This window comes from Carettochelys insculpta, chromosome 22 (genome assembly GCF_033958435.1).
Source record: "Carettochelys insculpta isolate YL-2023 chromosome 22, ASM3395843v1, whole genome shotgun sequence".
Taxonomy (NCBI): Eukaryota; Metazoa; Chordata; order Testudines; family Carettochelyidae; genus Carettochelys; species Carettochelys insculpta.
The window spans coordinates 3491553-3507501 of NC_134158.1; the positions used below are offsets into that span (position 1 = coordinate 3491553).

General features: G+C 55.5%; 1 protein-coding gene across 1 annotated transcript in view; it reads right to left on the reverse strand.

The window, feature by feature from the left end:
- Positions 1 to 2310: 2310 nt before the first annotated feature.
- The window catches only part of LOC142024624 (uncharacterized), a 31836-nt gene continuing 18197 nt past the window's right edge, over positions 2311 to 15949 (reverse strand). The window contains exons 5-7 of the mRNA XM_075016764.1: positions 12710 to 12981; positions 5860 to 5970; positions 2311 to 3695 (exon numbers count right to left, since the gene is read on the reverse strand). Of these exons, the coding sequence (XP_074872865.1) occupies positions 2590 to 3695; positions 5860 to 5970; positions 12710 to 12981 (1489 nt within the window). The 3' untranslated portion in view covers positions 2311 to 2589. The remainder of the gene's footprint in view (positions 3696 to 5859; positions 5971 to 12709; positions 12982 to 15949) is intronic.

Here is a 15949-nt window from a genome sequence, read left to right on the forward strand (position 1 = left end):
AGTAGCTCATGTAGGGGTGCCAGGAGAGTGTCTGTGGCACACTTGATTACCTCTGGTGTTATACCATCCTGGCCCGGGGCCTTTTCTACTGCAATGTTTTCGATGGCTTTCTTCAGTTCATCCACAGTTGGTTCCTGGTCCAGTTCGTCCATTACTGGTAGGAGTTCGACGGCATTGAGGGCTGAGTCGACCACAATGTTCTCGCGTGAGTACAGCTCGGAGTAGTACTCGACCCAGCGCTCCACCTGTTTGGCTTTGTCAGTGATGACTTCATCAGATTTGGATTTCAGAGGTGCCATCTTGTTCTGGGTGGGTCCTAGTGCCTTCTTGATACTCTCGTACATTCCCCTGAGGTTACCAAAGTCAGCACTGGTCTGGATGCTGCTGCATAGCTCAAGACAGTAGTTGTTGGCACAGTGCCTGGCTGTCTGCTGTACTGTTTTTCTGGCTGCTCTGAACGCTTGCAGGGTATTCTGGCTCAGCAAATGTTTGTACTCCAGGAGCGCAGGGTGCTTTTTTTCGATGGCTGGAATCATCTCACCGGAGTTAGCTTCGAACCAGTCATTTGTGTTTCTAGCTCTTCTTTCAAACACCGACAAGGCCGTGTTGTACATTGTATCCCTCAGATGCTCCCATCTGGATGTCACATCAGCACCCCCAGGGTTGCTGCGCAGATTCTCCTCGAGGGTCGCTCTGAACTTCTCAGCTCTGAGTTAGCCATCTTTCTGGCATCGATGTGGGGCCTTCCGGTTGGTTTAGAGCAGTGCAGCTTCTTGGGAATCACCTTGAGTTTGGAGGAAATGGATTAACAAAAGACCAGCTAATGCTGCCAACCACCACCTACATCGTAACGGTCAGCCTCTTCATTTAATTATGAACGAAGCCGTTGTAAGTTGGACTATGAGTGACTTTAAAAAGTATCAGCGGCACTTGGCTCGTATACAGAGGTGAAACTGTCAAATTTCTGCACTCCGCCTCAGAAAGGTTGCTGAATCCTGTCCTAGACTAATACTTACCCTTAGTTCAACAGGCAGCTTTTGCACATACACAGGTTATTAGCGTAATGGATCTGTCTGATGTGATGCCGTGTGTTTTTCCCATGAAACAAGTTATTTTTTACATATTTGAATGATACAAAGGTCACGTGAAAAATCAGAAAAAAAATGAATAATACTTTTTGACAAAGCTGGGAATTGTTCAGTAAAAGTAATTTCAATGGAAAATTATTCACAGCCTTTATTACTGCTACAACCAGTATAACGTGGTCCTTAATGAGAGAATCTTTTAATACTCCACCACCACGGGACTGACATTTTAGCTTTATGTCTTCGTCCGAACCCTGCTGCTGTTTCCCCTTCATTCTGTGTTCTCACCTTAACCTGTTCCTCTCTGTCGTAGGTAACCTTTTTTCTAAGAACATAACAACCCCCAATCATTTGCGATATTTCTGCACAACTTTTGCCGCCACCCTCTGGGACTTCTGTGCCTGCCTTGGGAAGGATCGTGGCAATCTTTTGCATCTCTCTCAGTTTATTTGTCCCCGTGGTTGGCTTTTATTTCCAGCTCACGGTGTCGCTTGAACCCTCTTCAGGCCTATTCAGGTTTCCCCATTCCCCAGGGGCGAGGAGAAGTTATCTGTAGTTGTGAAGGACCTATTGCAGCCATTTCAGTCTGACCTCTCTCACCAGCATGCAAGGTGCCCTCTGCTGCTGGTGCCACGTGGTGTCTTTCCGACGAGCAGAGGGGCGCTGGGACAAAGCCGTTATTATGGGTGTTATGTACAACACGCAATCAGACTGCCGACTGCTCTGGGGAGCTGCAGCCTGAGCGGGTTCTCTCCTCTCCAAGGAAAGGTTCCACCAGAAAGCCAAAAAGGCTTCAGGAAGAGATGCATCTCCAGGCCGACTCGAATGCCCAGCCCCCTCCCCGCCAGCTGAAATCACCCACCCCATGGTCGCCAGCATACTGGGATTCCAGGAAGGGGGTCAACTCCCACTCTACGCCAGGCCCTGCCCCCACTCCCACTCCTTCCCCCAACTCCCACCCCAGCCCAGCCCCATCTCTTCCTGCCTTGCTCTGTCCTGGGCCCCTCCCCTGCCTCCTCCCACATCAGGCCCTGCCCCCCCCCCGCTCCACCCCTTCCTGCAATTCCCACCCCAGCCCCGCCTCTTCCTGCCTTGCTCTGCTCTGGGCCCCTCCCCTTCCTCCAAGCCCCCACCCCAGCCTTCCCCCTTCCCACCTCCGCTCCGTCCCAGGCCCCATCCCTACCCTGCCCCTTCTCACACCAACCCTGCCCCCCGTCCACCTCTTCCTCCAGCCCCCCACCTCCTCCTCCCCGCTCCTCTCCCTCCCCCCAGCCTCTTGCACCCCATGGGAAGAGCTGAGGGGCTGCGGGGGGAGGATCCCATTGCCCCATGAGGCGCTGGTGGGAGGGAGGGAGGGAGGGAGAGGCACTGGCCCGGGGGCTGCCGCTGGCACCCACTGCTACTTTTCCTGTGGATGCTCAGGCCCCAGAGCCCCCCGATGTCGGCGTCGGTGCCTGTGCTCCAGCCCACCTCAGGCAGCCCTCACAGGCTGCACGTTTGCCATCTAGCCCATGTGGAGCTTCTGGTGGGAAACGAGGGAGTCCTTCACCTTGTAGCTTTTCCCGCAGACAGGGCACTGGTAGGGCGCCTCTCCCGTGTGCACTCGCCGATGTACAGTGAGGGCGGAGCTCTGGGAGAAGCCCTTCCCGCACTCCGGGCAGTCATAGGGCTTCTGCCCCGTGTGTGTCCTCCGGTGCCTGACCAGCCCCGAGCTCTGGCTGAAGCTCTTCCCACAGTCGCCGCACTGGTAGGGCCTCTCGCCCGTGTGCGTCCTCCGGTGGCGGATGAGGCCCGAGCTCTGGCTGAAGCACCTCTCGCAGTCGGGGCACTGGAAGGGCCGTTCCCCGGCGTGGATGCGCTGGTGGGAGATGAGCTCTGAGCTCTGCTTGAAGCTTTTCCCGCAGTCGGTGCACTTGTAGGCCCTCTCGCCCGTGTGGTTCCGCTGGTGCACGATGAGGCTGAAGCGCTGCTTGAAGCTCTTCCCGCAGTCCGGGCACCGGTAGGGGGTCTCGCCCGTGTGGATGCGCTGGTGCGACACCAGGTTGGTGCTCTGGGTGAAGCCCTTCCCGCAGGTGTTGCACTTGTAGGGCGTCTCGCCGGTGTGGCCGCGGTGGTGCACAATGAGGCTGAAGCGCTGCTTGAAGCTCTTCCCGCAGTCCGGGCACTTGTAGGGCGTCTCCCCCGTGTGGATGCGCTGGTGTTTGCTCAGGTCCGACCTCTGGCGGAAGCTCTTCCCGCACTCCGGGCACTTGTACGGCCTCTGCCCTGTGTGGATGCGCTCGTGTATGATGAGATTCGATGTCTGCGTGAAGCTTTTCCCGCACTCGGGGCAGCTGTACGATTTCTTCTTAGGGTGGCTCTTGGGCTGCAGGATGCCCTCTTTAGAATCCTCCAACGCGCCCCCCGGACGGGCGCATTCAGCCCGTCGCTGCCTCAGCTTGCCGCCCTCCTGCCTTTCCGGCCTGCGCTGACTCCCCCGGGGTTCTCCTTGCTCAGGCCTCTGCAGAACATTCCCGTTGGGTCTTCCCGATACCGTTCCCTGCGTTTCCACTGCCTCAGGAGCATCCTGCTGCAGGTCCTCCTCCTTAATCTTAATCACCAGCCCATCACCTGCCGGGAGAGAGAGAGAGCATCCAGACCGGAGTCATTCCCAGGAGAAAAGGAACCTCGGGGGACTGGGAACACAAGAACGTTCCCACCGGGTCAGGCCAAAGGTCCATCCAACTCAGCGTCCTGTCTTCTAGCAGCAGCCAACGCCAGGTGCCCCAGCGGAAGTGAACAGAACAGGGAATCATCAAGTGATTCCCCCACACCCCCACCCCCTTCGCCCACTCCCAGCTTCTGGCAAACAGAGGCTGGGGACACCGTTCCCACCCAGCGTGGCTATCAGCCACTGAAGGACCTGTCCTCCATGGATTTATCTAGTTCTTTTTGAACCTTGTTAAAGCCTTGGTCTTCACAGCCTCCTCTGGCGGGAGTTCCACAGGTTAACTGCGCCTTGTGTGAAGCAAAACTTCCTTTTGTTTGCTTTAAAGCTGCCGACTATAAATTTCATTGGGTAGCCTCTCGTTTTTGTGGGATGAGGCACAAATAACACTTATTTATTTACTTCCTCCACATCAGTCATAATTTCATAGCTGTCTCTCGCATCCCCCCCTTACCCATCTCTATTCCAGGCTGAAAAGTGCCAGGCTTATTAATCTCTACTAAATGGCAGCCGTTCCCTATCCCTCATCATGTTTGTTGCCTTTTTCTGAACCGTTTCCCATGTCGAGGTATCCCTTTTGATATGGGGCAGCCACAGCTGCAGGCGGTATTCAAGATGTGGGCATACAGATACACACAGATGCAACCAATTCAATCGGGACAAAAGCAAAGTACTCTGCTTAGGGAGGAACGATCAGTTGCACACATACAGAATGGGAAGGGACTCCCTAGGAAAGAGAACTGCAGAAAGGGATCTAGGGGTCAGAGTGGACCACAGGCTGAGTATGAGGCAACAGCGCGATGCTGTTGCTAAAAAAGAAACGTGATTGTAGGCTGCGTTAACAGGAGCATGGTGAGCAAGACCCAAGAAGTCATTCTCCCGCTCTACTCTGCACTGATTAGGCCTCAGCTGGAGTCTTGTGTCCAGTTTTGGGCACCGCATTTCAGGAAATATGTGGAGAAATTGGAGAAGGTCCAGAGAAGAGCAAGAAAGATGAGTAAAGGTCTAGAAAATACGACCTATGGGAGAAGATTTGAAAAACTGGGTTTGTTCAGTTTGGAAGGAGAAGGGTGAGAGGGGACATGATCGCAGATTTCACGTACCTAAAAGGGTTTCACAAGGATGAGAGAGAAACATCGTACTCCCTTATGACAAGAAGCAATGGGCTCAAATTTAAGCTAGGGGAGTTGAGGTTGGACATTCGGAAAAATTTCCTAACTGTCAGGGTGTAGGTTAAGCACTGGAATAAATTGCTGAGGTCGGCTGTAGAATCTCCATCATTGGAGACATTTAAGAACAGGTCCGATAAACAGCTAACCTGCCATGAGGGCAGGGGACTGGAGGCAATGACCTCCCCAGCTCCCTTCCAGTTCTAGTGTTTGATGATTCTATGACTCCAGAATCTCTCAAGCGGTAACAGCTAATTTAGATCCCATTGTTCTTCAGAGAGAGGGAAAGGGGGAAAATAAATCAAATCAAAACACCTGCTGGGGAAATAAACCCACCAGGAGCCGACTCTCTCTCCCCCCAGACACAAGCCAGGAGCCCTTCTCCAGGCTCAATGCCCTGCCCCAAGTTAACACTCTGTGGGAAGGGAGATACTGTGCCCTCACACTCTTCTTCAGAAGACAGAGAGGAGCAGTGTTCCCTGTCAGCCACGCGCTTGGGCAGCTGCCCAGGAGAGAGTCAGGTGCTACCCAGCTGATTAGCAAAGCGCCCCCAGCCAGCAGCGTGCCTTTGTATGGTGGTGCACATCTGCACATGCCTCGGTGCATATAACACAATTTATTCCACATAAGGGGTGGAAAAAAATTAGAGGGAACCCTAAACCGGCAAATCTACCTCCATGTCTCACCTGAACGCACAGAGGGAAGGGACTGACTGCCAGAGGCCACTCAGGGTGAGTAGGAAGTCACACACGCTGTCTGCGGGCTTGGGGGGCTGGGGGGGGCACTCCAGTCCTGGGTGAGATGAAGCAGCAACTGGCCTAACAAGGCCTTTGTGGGGATTCCCAGCTGTTTGCACAGACAATGAACAGTTTCTGTATCGCTTTCACCAGTGCCTCACCTGTGTGCACGTTCCCCACGGTCACCCCTTCCACAGAGTCGGACATCCACAGCTCTTTCCTCCGCTTCCTCCAGGCGATCATGATGGGTTTGGGGATTGGAGAACTTTCTCCTAGGAAAGAAAACAGACAAGATCAAAGCCTCCACACCACAGAGCACCTTACGCGTGTCTTTGGAGAATGGGGCTACAGACAACATGGAATTCCAAAATTGGTCAAGACGCCTTAGAATTGTAGCTCTGCCCCTGCAGTGTCTGCAGCCCCTCCATCACTCCAGACCCAAAACAAATCTCTGTGGGACCCCACTTGAGAACTTCTTCCACTGTAACTTCATTCCATTAACAGGTGCGGGGGTGTTTAACCAGTTATGTATCCGATTAACGGCACCTCTAACATGCCAGCATTTTTCCAGCTTGTGTATCAAAATCATCATGGTGGGACTGCCTCAAAAGTCTTGCCGAAGTCCAGGTATCAGGAGATCTGACCTATGAAGAGAGGCTGAGGGACATGGGTTTATTTAGTTTGCAAAGGAGAAGATTGAGGGGCAATTTGATGGCAGCCTTCATCTTCCTAAAGGGGATTCTACAGAGGCTGGAGAAAGCTGGATCTCCGTGGTGTCAGATGGCAGAACAAGGAGCAATGGTCTCAAGTTACAGAGGGGGAGGAGTAGGTTGGATATTAGGAAAAACTATTTCCCCAGGATGGTGGTGAAGCACTGGAATGTGTTACCAAGACAGGTGGTGGAATATCCATCCCTAGAGGTTTTTAAGTCCCAGCTTGACCAAGCCCTGGCTGGGATGATTTAATTGGGTTTGGTCCTGCTTTGGGCAGGAGGCTGGACTCAACTGCCTGAGGTCCCTTCCAGCCCTAGGATTCCACGCTATGTCCACTGCATGGCTCCATCCCCCAAACCAATCACCTTGTCAAAGAAGGAAATAAGGCTGCTTTGTCGTGATTTGTTTTTAGTAAATCTCTGCTGGCTGCTAGCGACCAGCCTTTCACCCTCCAGGGATTCGCAAAGGGAACGTTCTAGGCATTGCTCTCTCAGTAACACATTCCACCACCTTCCTGGGGAAAGAGTTTTTCCGAATATCCAACCTACTCCTCCCCACTCTGTAACTTCAGACCGCCGGTGCTCCTGAAAGACAGGCACCGCCTCAGCCCCTCTCCTGTCATCCAGGAGTCTGCAAAGAGCAGCTAATGCTTTCAGCGCCCCATGGGGAAGAGCACCAGGTCCCACCGACCTGAACTGGTTCAAACGATTCAGGTGAGCTCTGATGCATTCTTGATCGGCATCCCACAGTCTACCAGGAGTGCTACCTGGATACAGCACCTTGCACTTCGCCAGCACCTTCACCTGCACACCTCTGGTAACAGGGCTCCCGCCAGCTTCTTCCACCCACGTGCAGGAGAAATTCTGTTCTGTGGACTGAGGCCTGTGCAGACGTGCACCACGTGTAGAAACACAGGAGTCCGGCTGTGGGCACTCCGCTAATCAGCTGGGCGGCCCCTGAATCTCTCCTGGGCGGCCATCGTAGTGCTCGGCTCACAAGAAACCCTGCTGGCAACCCAGCAATGCCCAGGAAAGATGACTGCTGGCAGAGGGGGCTTGGGAGGATCAGACCCCAATGCGGCATGGAACTCCCCCCAACCTGGATGGCTCACACATGGCTGCATCACAGACTCAAGGTGGCCAACTCTTACCCACGCCATGCCAAGAGGCTCTGATTGGCTCGAGCCTGTGTCTGTGCAGGGGCTGCCGAAAGGAGCCTGGTTTGGGCACAGGGACTGAACCATCCATCTGCCGACCGGACCTGCAATCTCATGAGGTGTGCTGTTTACCAGGAGCTCAAATTCAGGATGTGACTGAGAGCCTTACAGAACTGCTCAAGCCTTCGGAATACCACCCTTCCTACTTCTGCAAGTGGGAACTAACAATACGGCCCAGAATGACCTTGAGCGGGTTACTGCGGATTATGTGGCGCTGAGAAGAAGGGTCAAAGAATTTGGAGCGCAAGTGGTGCTCTCGTCCATCTTTCCTATCGAAGGGAAAGGGCGAGGTAGGGACCATCGAATTGAGGAAGTACATGCATGGTTACGCAGTGGTGTCGGAGAAGGGGCTTTGGATTCTTTGATCATGGGACGCTGTTCCGGGCACAAGGATTATTGGGAAGAGATGGAATCCACCTAACCAAGAGAGGAAGGAGCATTTTTGCAAGTAGGCTTGCAAACTTAGTGAGGAGGGGTTTAAACTATGTTTGCTGGGGGAAGGTGACCGAAACCCTGTGGGTAGAAAGGAACTTGGAGGCCGGGAAGAAATGCAAAGAGGAATGTACACCAAAAGTGGACCCTTGGTTCGAGTAGTGAGGGTGGGGAGATCGACTGGTTATCTAAGGTGTTTGTACACCAATGCCAGAAGCCTGGGTAACAAGCAGAAAGAATTAGAAGCCCTGGCCCAGTCCAAGAACTATGACGACTGGGATAACAGAGACTTGGTGGGATGACTCGCATGACTGGAGCGCTGCCATGAAAGGGTATAAACTGTTCAGGAAAAACAGGCAAGGGGGAAAAGGAGGAGGGGTTGCACTGTATGTAAGAGAGCGCTATGACTGCTTGGAACTCCAGTCCAGAGGGAGAAAAGCCTGTTGAGAATCTATGGGCCAAGCTTAGTGGTGTAGGCAGCACTGGAGATGTGGTGGTTGGTGTCTGCTACAGGCCGCCAAATCAGGATGATGAGGTAGATGAGGCTTTTTTTGGACAACTGAGAGAAGTTTCCTGATCGCAGGCTCCCGTTATCGTGGGGGACTTCAATCACCCTGACATCTGTTGGGAGACCAATACGGCAGTACACAAGCAGCCCAGGAAATTTCTGGAGAATGTTGGGGATCACTTCTTGGTACAAGTGCTGAAGGACCCGACCAGAGGTCGTGCGCGGCTCAACCTGCTGCTTACAAACAGGGAGGAACTAATAGGGAAGGTAGAGGTGGGGGACAACCTGGGAAGCAGTGATCATGAGACAGTAGACTTCAGGATCCTGACCAAAGGAAGGAAAGAGAGCAGCAAATTACACACCTTGGACTTCAGAAAAGCAGACTGACTCCTTCAGGAACCTGATGGGCAGAATCCCCTGGGATGCAACCAGGAAGGGAAAAGGAGACCAGGAAAACTGGTAGTACTTTAAGGAAGCCCTATTGAAGGCGCAGAAAGAAACTGTCCCGATGCGCAGCAAGAGAAGTAAATACGGTAGGAGACCAGATTGGTTTAAATGGGGAAATCCCTGGAAAGCTTAGGCACAAAAAGGGAGCTTACAAAAAGTGGAAACTTGGACAGATGTCTAGGGAGGGATATAGCTCGAGAATGCAGGGCAGTTATCAGGAAGGCGAAAGTGCAACTGGAACTGTGACCCGCGAGGAATGTGAAGGATAACAAGAAAAGTTTCTCCAGGCCTGTTACCAAGAAGAAGGTGATCACAGAGGGTGTGGGGCCCCTACTGGATGAGGGAGGTAACCCAGTGACAGATGATGTAGGGAAAGCTGAAGTACTTAATGCTTTCTTTGCCTCGGTCTTCACGGACAAAGACAGCTCCCAGACTAATGCGATAAGTGATGAATTGTGGGATGAAGGTGGACAGCCTTTGGTGGGGAAAGAACTGGTTAGGAGCTATCTAAAAAAGCTAAATGTGCATAAATCGATGGGCCTGGACCTAATTCATACAAGGGTTCTGAGGGAGTTGGTGTATGTTGTTGACGAGTCCTTAGCCGTTATCTTTGAAAAGTCGTGGAGATCGGGAGAGATCCCGGATGATTGGAAGAAGACAAATGTAGTGCCCATCTTTAAAACAGAGAAGAAGGATGATCCAGGCAACTATAGGCCGGTCATTCTTACATCAGTCCCTGGAAAAATCATGGAGGGGCTCCTCAAGGAAGTCATTTTGAGGCACTTGGAGGAGGGGAGAGTGATCAGGAATAGTCAGCATGGATTCATGAAGGGCAAGTCATGCCTGACCAATCTGATTAGTTTCTACAATGAGATAACTGGCCCTGTGGATAGGGGAAAATCAACGGATGTGATTTATCTTGACTTTAGCAAGGCTTTTGATATGGTCTCCCACAATATTCTTGTCAGCAAGTTAAAGGAATGTGGATTGGATAAATGGACGGTAAGAAGGATAGAAAGTTGGCTAGAAGGTCGGGCCCAGCTGGTAGCGATCAACGGCTCGATGTCAGGATGGCGGTCGGTTTCTAGTGGAGTGCCCCAAGGTTCGGTTCTGGGTCCTGTTCTGTTCAACATATTTATCAATGACCTGGATGAGGGGTTGGATTGCACCCTCAGCAAGTTTCAAAACAAAAAGCAGTCAAGTAGCACTTTAAAGACTAGCAAGTTTGTGGATGACACTAAGCTAGGGGGAGAGGTAGATATGCTGGAGGGTAGGGATAGGGTCCAGACTGACTGAGACAAATTGGAAGACTGGGCTGCAAGAAATGTGATGAGGTTCAATAAGGACAAGTGCAGAGTCCTGCACTTGGGCCAGAAGAATCCCAAGCATTGTTACAGGCTGGGGTCCGACTGGCTCGGTAGTAGTTTTGCAGAAAAGGACCTGGGAGTTGTAGTGGACGAGAAGCTGGCCATGAGTCAACAGTGTGCCATTGTAGCCAAGAAAGCTAATAGCATATTAGGTTGCATCAAGAGGAGCGTTGCCAGTAGATCCAGAGAAGTGATTGTTCCTCTTTATTCGGCTTTGGTGGGGCCAAATCTGGAGTACTGTGTCCAGTTCTGGTTCCCCAATTATAGGAAGGATGTGGATACACTGGAGAGGGTCCAGCGGAGGGCGACCAAAATAATTAGGGGGCTGGAGCGTATGACCTATGAAGAAAGGTAGAGGGAATTGGGAGTGTTTAGTCTGTAAACGAGAAGACTGAGGGGGAACTTGATAACAGCCTTCAACTTACTGAAGGGAGGCTGCGAAGAGGCTGGAGAGAGGCTGTTCACAGTGGTCACAGATGGCAGAACACGGAACAATGGTCTCAAGTTGTGGTTGGAAAGGTCCAGGCTGAACATTAGGAAAAACTTTTCCACTACGAGGGTGGTGAAGCATTGAAATGTTCTACCCAGGGGAGTAGTGGAGTCTCCATCCCTGGAGGTGTTTAAGTCTCGCCTCGACAAAGCCCTGGCTGGACTCCTATGATGGGTTTGGTCCTGCCTTGGGCAGGGGGCTGGACTCGATGGCTTTTTAGGTCTCTTCCAGCTCTATGGTTCTATGATTCTATGATACACTTCCCCCACACGCTCCCCTTCCTGCCACAGGGGTCACCCTCTGCAGCCTGGGATTTTTCACCCCCCTGCGCAACGGAGTGAAGTCGAGCAGGTTCGTAGCATAGCCCAGGCCAGGGCTCCCTGTGAGCTGAGCGTGTGGGTGGCCACCCAGGAGAGATGAGCGGAGCGCCCGCAGCCGGCAACGCGTTCCCACTGGTGGTGCACATGCACGCCGGCCTTGGTGCACAGGAACATTTATTCCGCACACGGGTGGGAAACAGCCACACACGGATGGAAAAGATTAGGGGAAGACAGGCGGCTTCCTGTGAGACCACATGAGGACGTGCTAGAGGAGTGCACCTCTCCGGCGGAGCGGGGAGTCGATACGCCTATAGCGCCCACATCCCCACCCCTTTCAGACACAGGCGTGACTCAGATTCCTGTAACATGCCTGGGATCCAGGGGGCCCAATAAAGGGCTTCAGGGGCTCTGCCAAACAGGGCAGCAGTAAGACTTCTTGGGGCCCAGGGCAGACAGACCAGGCCCCCACCTGGGTCTGACGACCAGGGCCCCCAGTTCTGCCACCTGGAAGCTGACCCGATGGAACAGCTACTCCCGACTGGTCTCTGCATGTGTCACAGTTACTGGGCACAGCCGGGCGTGAGCCCTCCCGGACGGGGGGCGGGGGGGGTGTGTGTGTGTGCTCCACGCTGCACCGGGGAGTGATCTCTGCCAGCAGTCTCCTTTCCTAGAGAGCCGTGGCCCAGCTGGGTCTCTGCGGCAGCACCTATGCCTGACACTGTGCGGCCCCTGTGGGCCCGGGGGCAAGGAAGGGGCAGGGCCCAAGGCAGTTAGCCTGCAGCACCACCCAGAGCATGGGGCCGGGCTCCCAATGTCCCTCTCGTCTCCTCCACCCATGGGAGGAACACATTTTGTTCCATGCAGCAGGCCTGTGCAGACGTGCACCACCAGCCCAAACACGCCACCGGCTGCAGGCGCTCTGCCAACCAGCTGGGCTCCATGCGCATCTCGCCTGGGCGGCCGCCCCACACCTCACGCTACAGGCAACCCTGGGGCTGGGCCCCTCCTTCTCCCTAGGAACTGCCCTCCTTGCCCACCCCCTCCGCCTGCTGGTGGGGCTGACTGCACAGCACATGGCCCCATTCATGACTTCCATGTGCTTTAAACCCTGGGTCTGGGGGTGCAGGGGGGTCTCAAACAGAGCTCACATGCTGGATTGTTGGCATTCTCCTGCCAGGGACAGTTGGCACCTGGCATACCCGGGGGCGGGGGGGGGCTGCTATGCTCCCCGTGGTCCTCCCCGGCCCCCCAAACCCGGCCCCCGGAGGTTTTAAAACGCACTGCTCCTGACCCGCAGCCCCCGAGGGACGGCAGCGCGCCCTGGTCCCCTCGGGAGAAACTGAGGCTCGGTGGGGCCCGCGGTATTCCTAGAGCAGTTACGGCGACTATAATGTCCGGGAGGGAGGGGTTACGGCCCGCCCGCCCCTGCGGCCAGGGCCGCGGCCAGGCACAAAGCAGCCCCCTGTACGGTGCGGTGCGGTTCCCACCCGGCCCCACTCCCGCCGGGTCGGTGCTTACCTGCCGGCTGCGAGCCGCGCCGGGCCGGGCCGAGAAAGGGGGGATGCGGACTGGGGAGCAGCAGCGGCTGCAATGCGGGAGCCGCCGCCTCTCCTCCGCCTGCGGAAAACAACGTGGCCCGGCCCGGCCAGGCCCGGCCCAGCGCCCTGGGATCCAGCGCCTTCCTCCGCTCCGCACCGCCCGGGCCGGGCCGGGCCGGATTTGGCCGCGCCGCGCCGCCTGCAGAGCTCGGGCGCCCGGGAAGGGGCGCGTGCAATGGGCCCCGGCGCCTCCTCCGCCCCCCGCCGCAGAACAATCAGACCCGCCCCCCAGCACAAAAGGGGCGTGGGGGGGGGCAGTGGCGCATGCTCAGTTGCAGCAGCTGAACCCTTCGCCCGCCCTGCCACCAGGGACTGCAGCCTGCGCTGGGGCCGGGGGCGGGGGAGTGCTGAAGTGTGCCCGGCCTCAGCCCACCCGCTCTAGTCGTGGCAGGGCCCAGCCCGGGGCATTGGGCACCTCTGGGCCGGGCAGAGCCTAGTCCCAGCCCCTCTGGGCGTTGGGCACCTCTGGGCCAGGCAGAGCCTCGTCCCAGCCCCTCTGGGCCGGGCAGAGCCTCATCCCAGCCCCTCCGGGCGTTGGGCACCTCTGGGCCGGGCAGAGCCTAGTCCCAGCCCCTTTGGGAGTTGGGTACCTCTGGGCCGGGCAGAGCCTAGTCCCAGCCCCTCTGGGAGTTGGGCACCTCTGGGCCGGGCAGAGCCTCATCCCAGCCCCTCTGGGCGTTGGGCACCTCTGGGCCAGGCAGAGCCTCGTCCCAGCCCCTCTGGGCCGGGCAGAGCCTCATCCCAGCCCCTCCAGGCGTTGGGCACCTCTGGGCCGGGCAGAGCCTAGTCCCAGCCCCTCTGGGAGTTGGGCACCTCTGGGCCGGGCAGAGCCTCGTTCCAGCCCCTCTGGGCATTGGGCACCTCTGGGCCGGGCAGAGCCTCGTTTCAGCCCCTCTGGGCGTTGGGTACCTCTGGGCCGGGCAGAGCCTAGTCCCAGCCCCTCTGGGAGTTGGGCACCTCTGGGCCGGGCAGAGCCTCATCCCAGCCCCTCTGGGCGTTGGGCACCTCTGGGCCAGGCAGAGCCTCGTCCCAGCCCCTCTGGGCCAGGCAGAGCCTCATCCCAGCCCCTCCAGGCGTTGGGCACCTCTGGGCCGGGCAGAGCCTAGTCCCAGCCCCTCTGGGAGTTGGGCACCTCTGGGCCGGGCAGAGCCTCGTTCCAGCCCCTCTGGGCATTGGGCACCTCTGGGCCGGGCAGAGCCTCGTTTCAGCCCCTCTGGGCGTTGGGTACCTCTGGGCAGGGCAGAGCCTAGTCCCAGCCCCTCTGGGTGTTGGGCACCTCTGGGCTGGGCAGAGCCTAGTCCTGGCACCACTGGGCACTGGGCACCTCTGGGCCGGGTAGAGTCTAGTCCCAGCCCCTCTGGGAGTTGGACACCTCTGGGCTGGGCAGAGCCGAGTCCCAGCCCCTCTGGGCGTTGGGCACCTCTGGGCTGGGGAGAGCCTATTCCCGGCCTTTCTGGGCTGGGCAGATCCTAGCTCCAGCACCCCTGGGTTTGCAGTTTTCAGCCTTGCTTCCCTACACCCACTCTCCTTGTGTTCATGCCTGTTAAAAATAGCCCCTCGGGACTCTGCATAAGTCCGTATATCCTCTGCCCATCTCCTCGTCCTGCAGGCCTGCCCCAGAGGGCAGCCCTCTGTGTGGAGGGCTGGTGAGGGAGAGCCAGGCTGTGCTGGACAGGCATAGAGATGGGAAGCCCCTGAGCAGAGCACATACACGAGTTGCTACCAGTGTTCCCTGCGAGTTCACACAAGCCATTGCCAGCTGTTCACCTACACACAAAGGACAGGGAAGATTGCACCAGGACACAGGTGGCTGAAATCGCCAGAATGCCACAAACACTCATGACCTCATAAAGGTGTTAGTCTGATTGCTCATCAGCTGCAGGACTGCTTGTTCTCTAACCAGTACACCACAGCACACCACACTCTTGCCTCTAACCAGTACACCACACTGCCCTGCAAGAGTCAGGGAGAGCAGTCTTACTCTCTCATTTTCTACCGGTGCAGCTGGGTGTACCCATTTTCCAGAGGGCTGTGTCTGAGGGGGTGAATGACGACCCTGAGTCCCTCCCAGAGGTTCCCAGCCATCGACTGGCTGCAGTGTACCAGCTCACGGTGACTGGTGGCGATTAATTCTGGCACACGAAACAGTTTGCTCTAAGCTGGGAACGTGGCACAGTTAACACCGACGTACTCAAAAGGGAGGCTCATGAGACAGTCAGTTGATACCAGGGTGTATGTGGGGACTGGATGAAGGAGGCTTGGCCAGTGTTCCCATCAGCTAAGCACTTGGGCGACCACGCAGGAGAGATTCAGGCGCTGCCCAGCAGAGTAGCAGAGTGCCCACAGTTGGCAGCCTGTGCTTCCTCCAGGTGGCACACATCCACACCTGCCTGGGTGTGCATAACGAACACTATCCTGCCCTTGGGTGAAAACAATGGGAGGGAGCCCTGGTGACCAGCCAGCATCCACAGAGCACAGCACTTTTATTTTAGGACAAAAACATTACAGAGACCACACATCATAGGATGACCCCGTCTGCGTGTGCGCTGACCGCACTATCCACTGTCTTCCACAGGGGACCCCCAAGGGCTCCAGCACACCCCGCAGAGGTTTGCCTTCTCAGCTGCTGTTTCAAAGTGAACAAGAAGTCCTGTGTCACCTTATAGATAACAGATATTTTGGAGCATGAACGTTCGTGGGTGAAGACCTGCTTCATCACTGACAAGGCGGGTCTTTGCCCATGAAAGCTCATGCTCCAAAACATCTGTTATCTATGAGGTGGTCTCCTCACCTCAAAAAAGATATATTGGCATTAGAAAAGGTTCAGAAAAGGGCGACTAAGATGATTAGGGGCTTGGAAAGGGTCCCATATGGGGAGAGGCTAGAGAGACTGGGACTTTTCAGTTTGGAAAAAAGGCGATTGAGGGGCGATATGATAGAGGTATATAAAATCATGAATGGTGTGGAGAAAGTGAATATAGAAAAATTATTTACCTTTTCCCATAATACAAGAACTAGGGGACACCAAATGAAATTGATGGGTAGTAGGTTCAAAACTAATAAAAGGAAATTTTTCTTCACACAGCGCACAGTCAACCTGTGGAACTCCTTGCCCGAGGAGGCTGTGAAGGCCAGGACTCTATTAGGGTTTAAAAAAGAG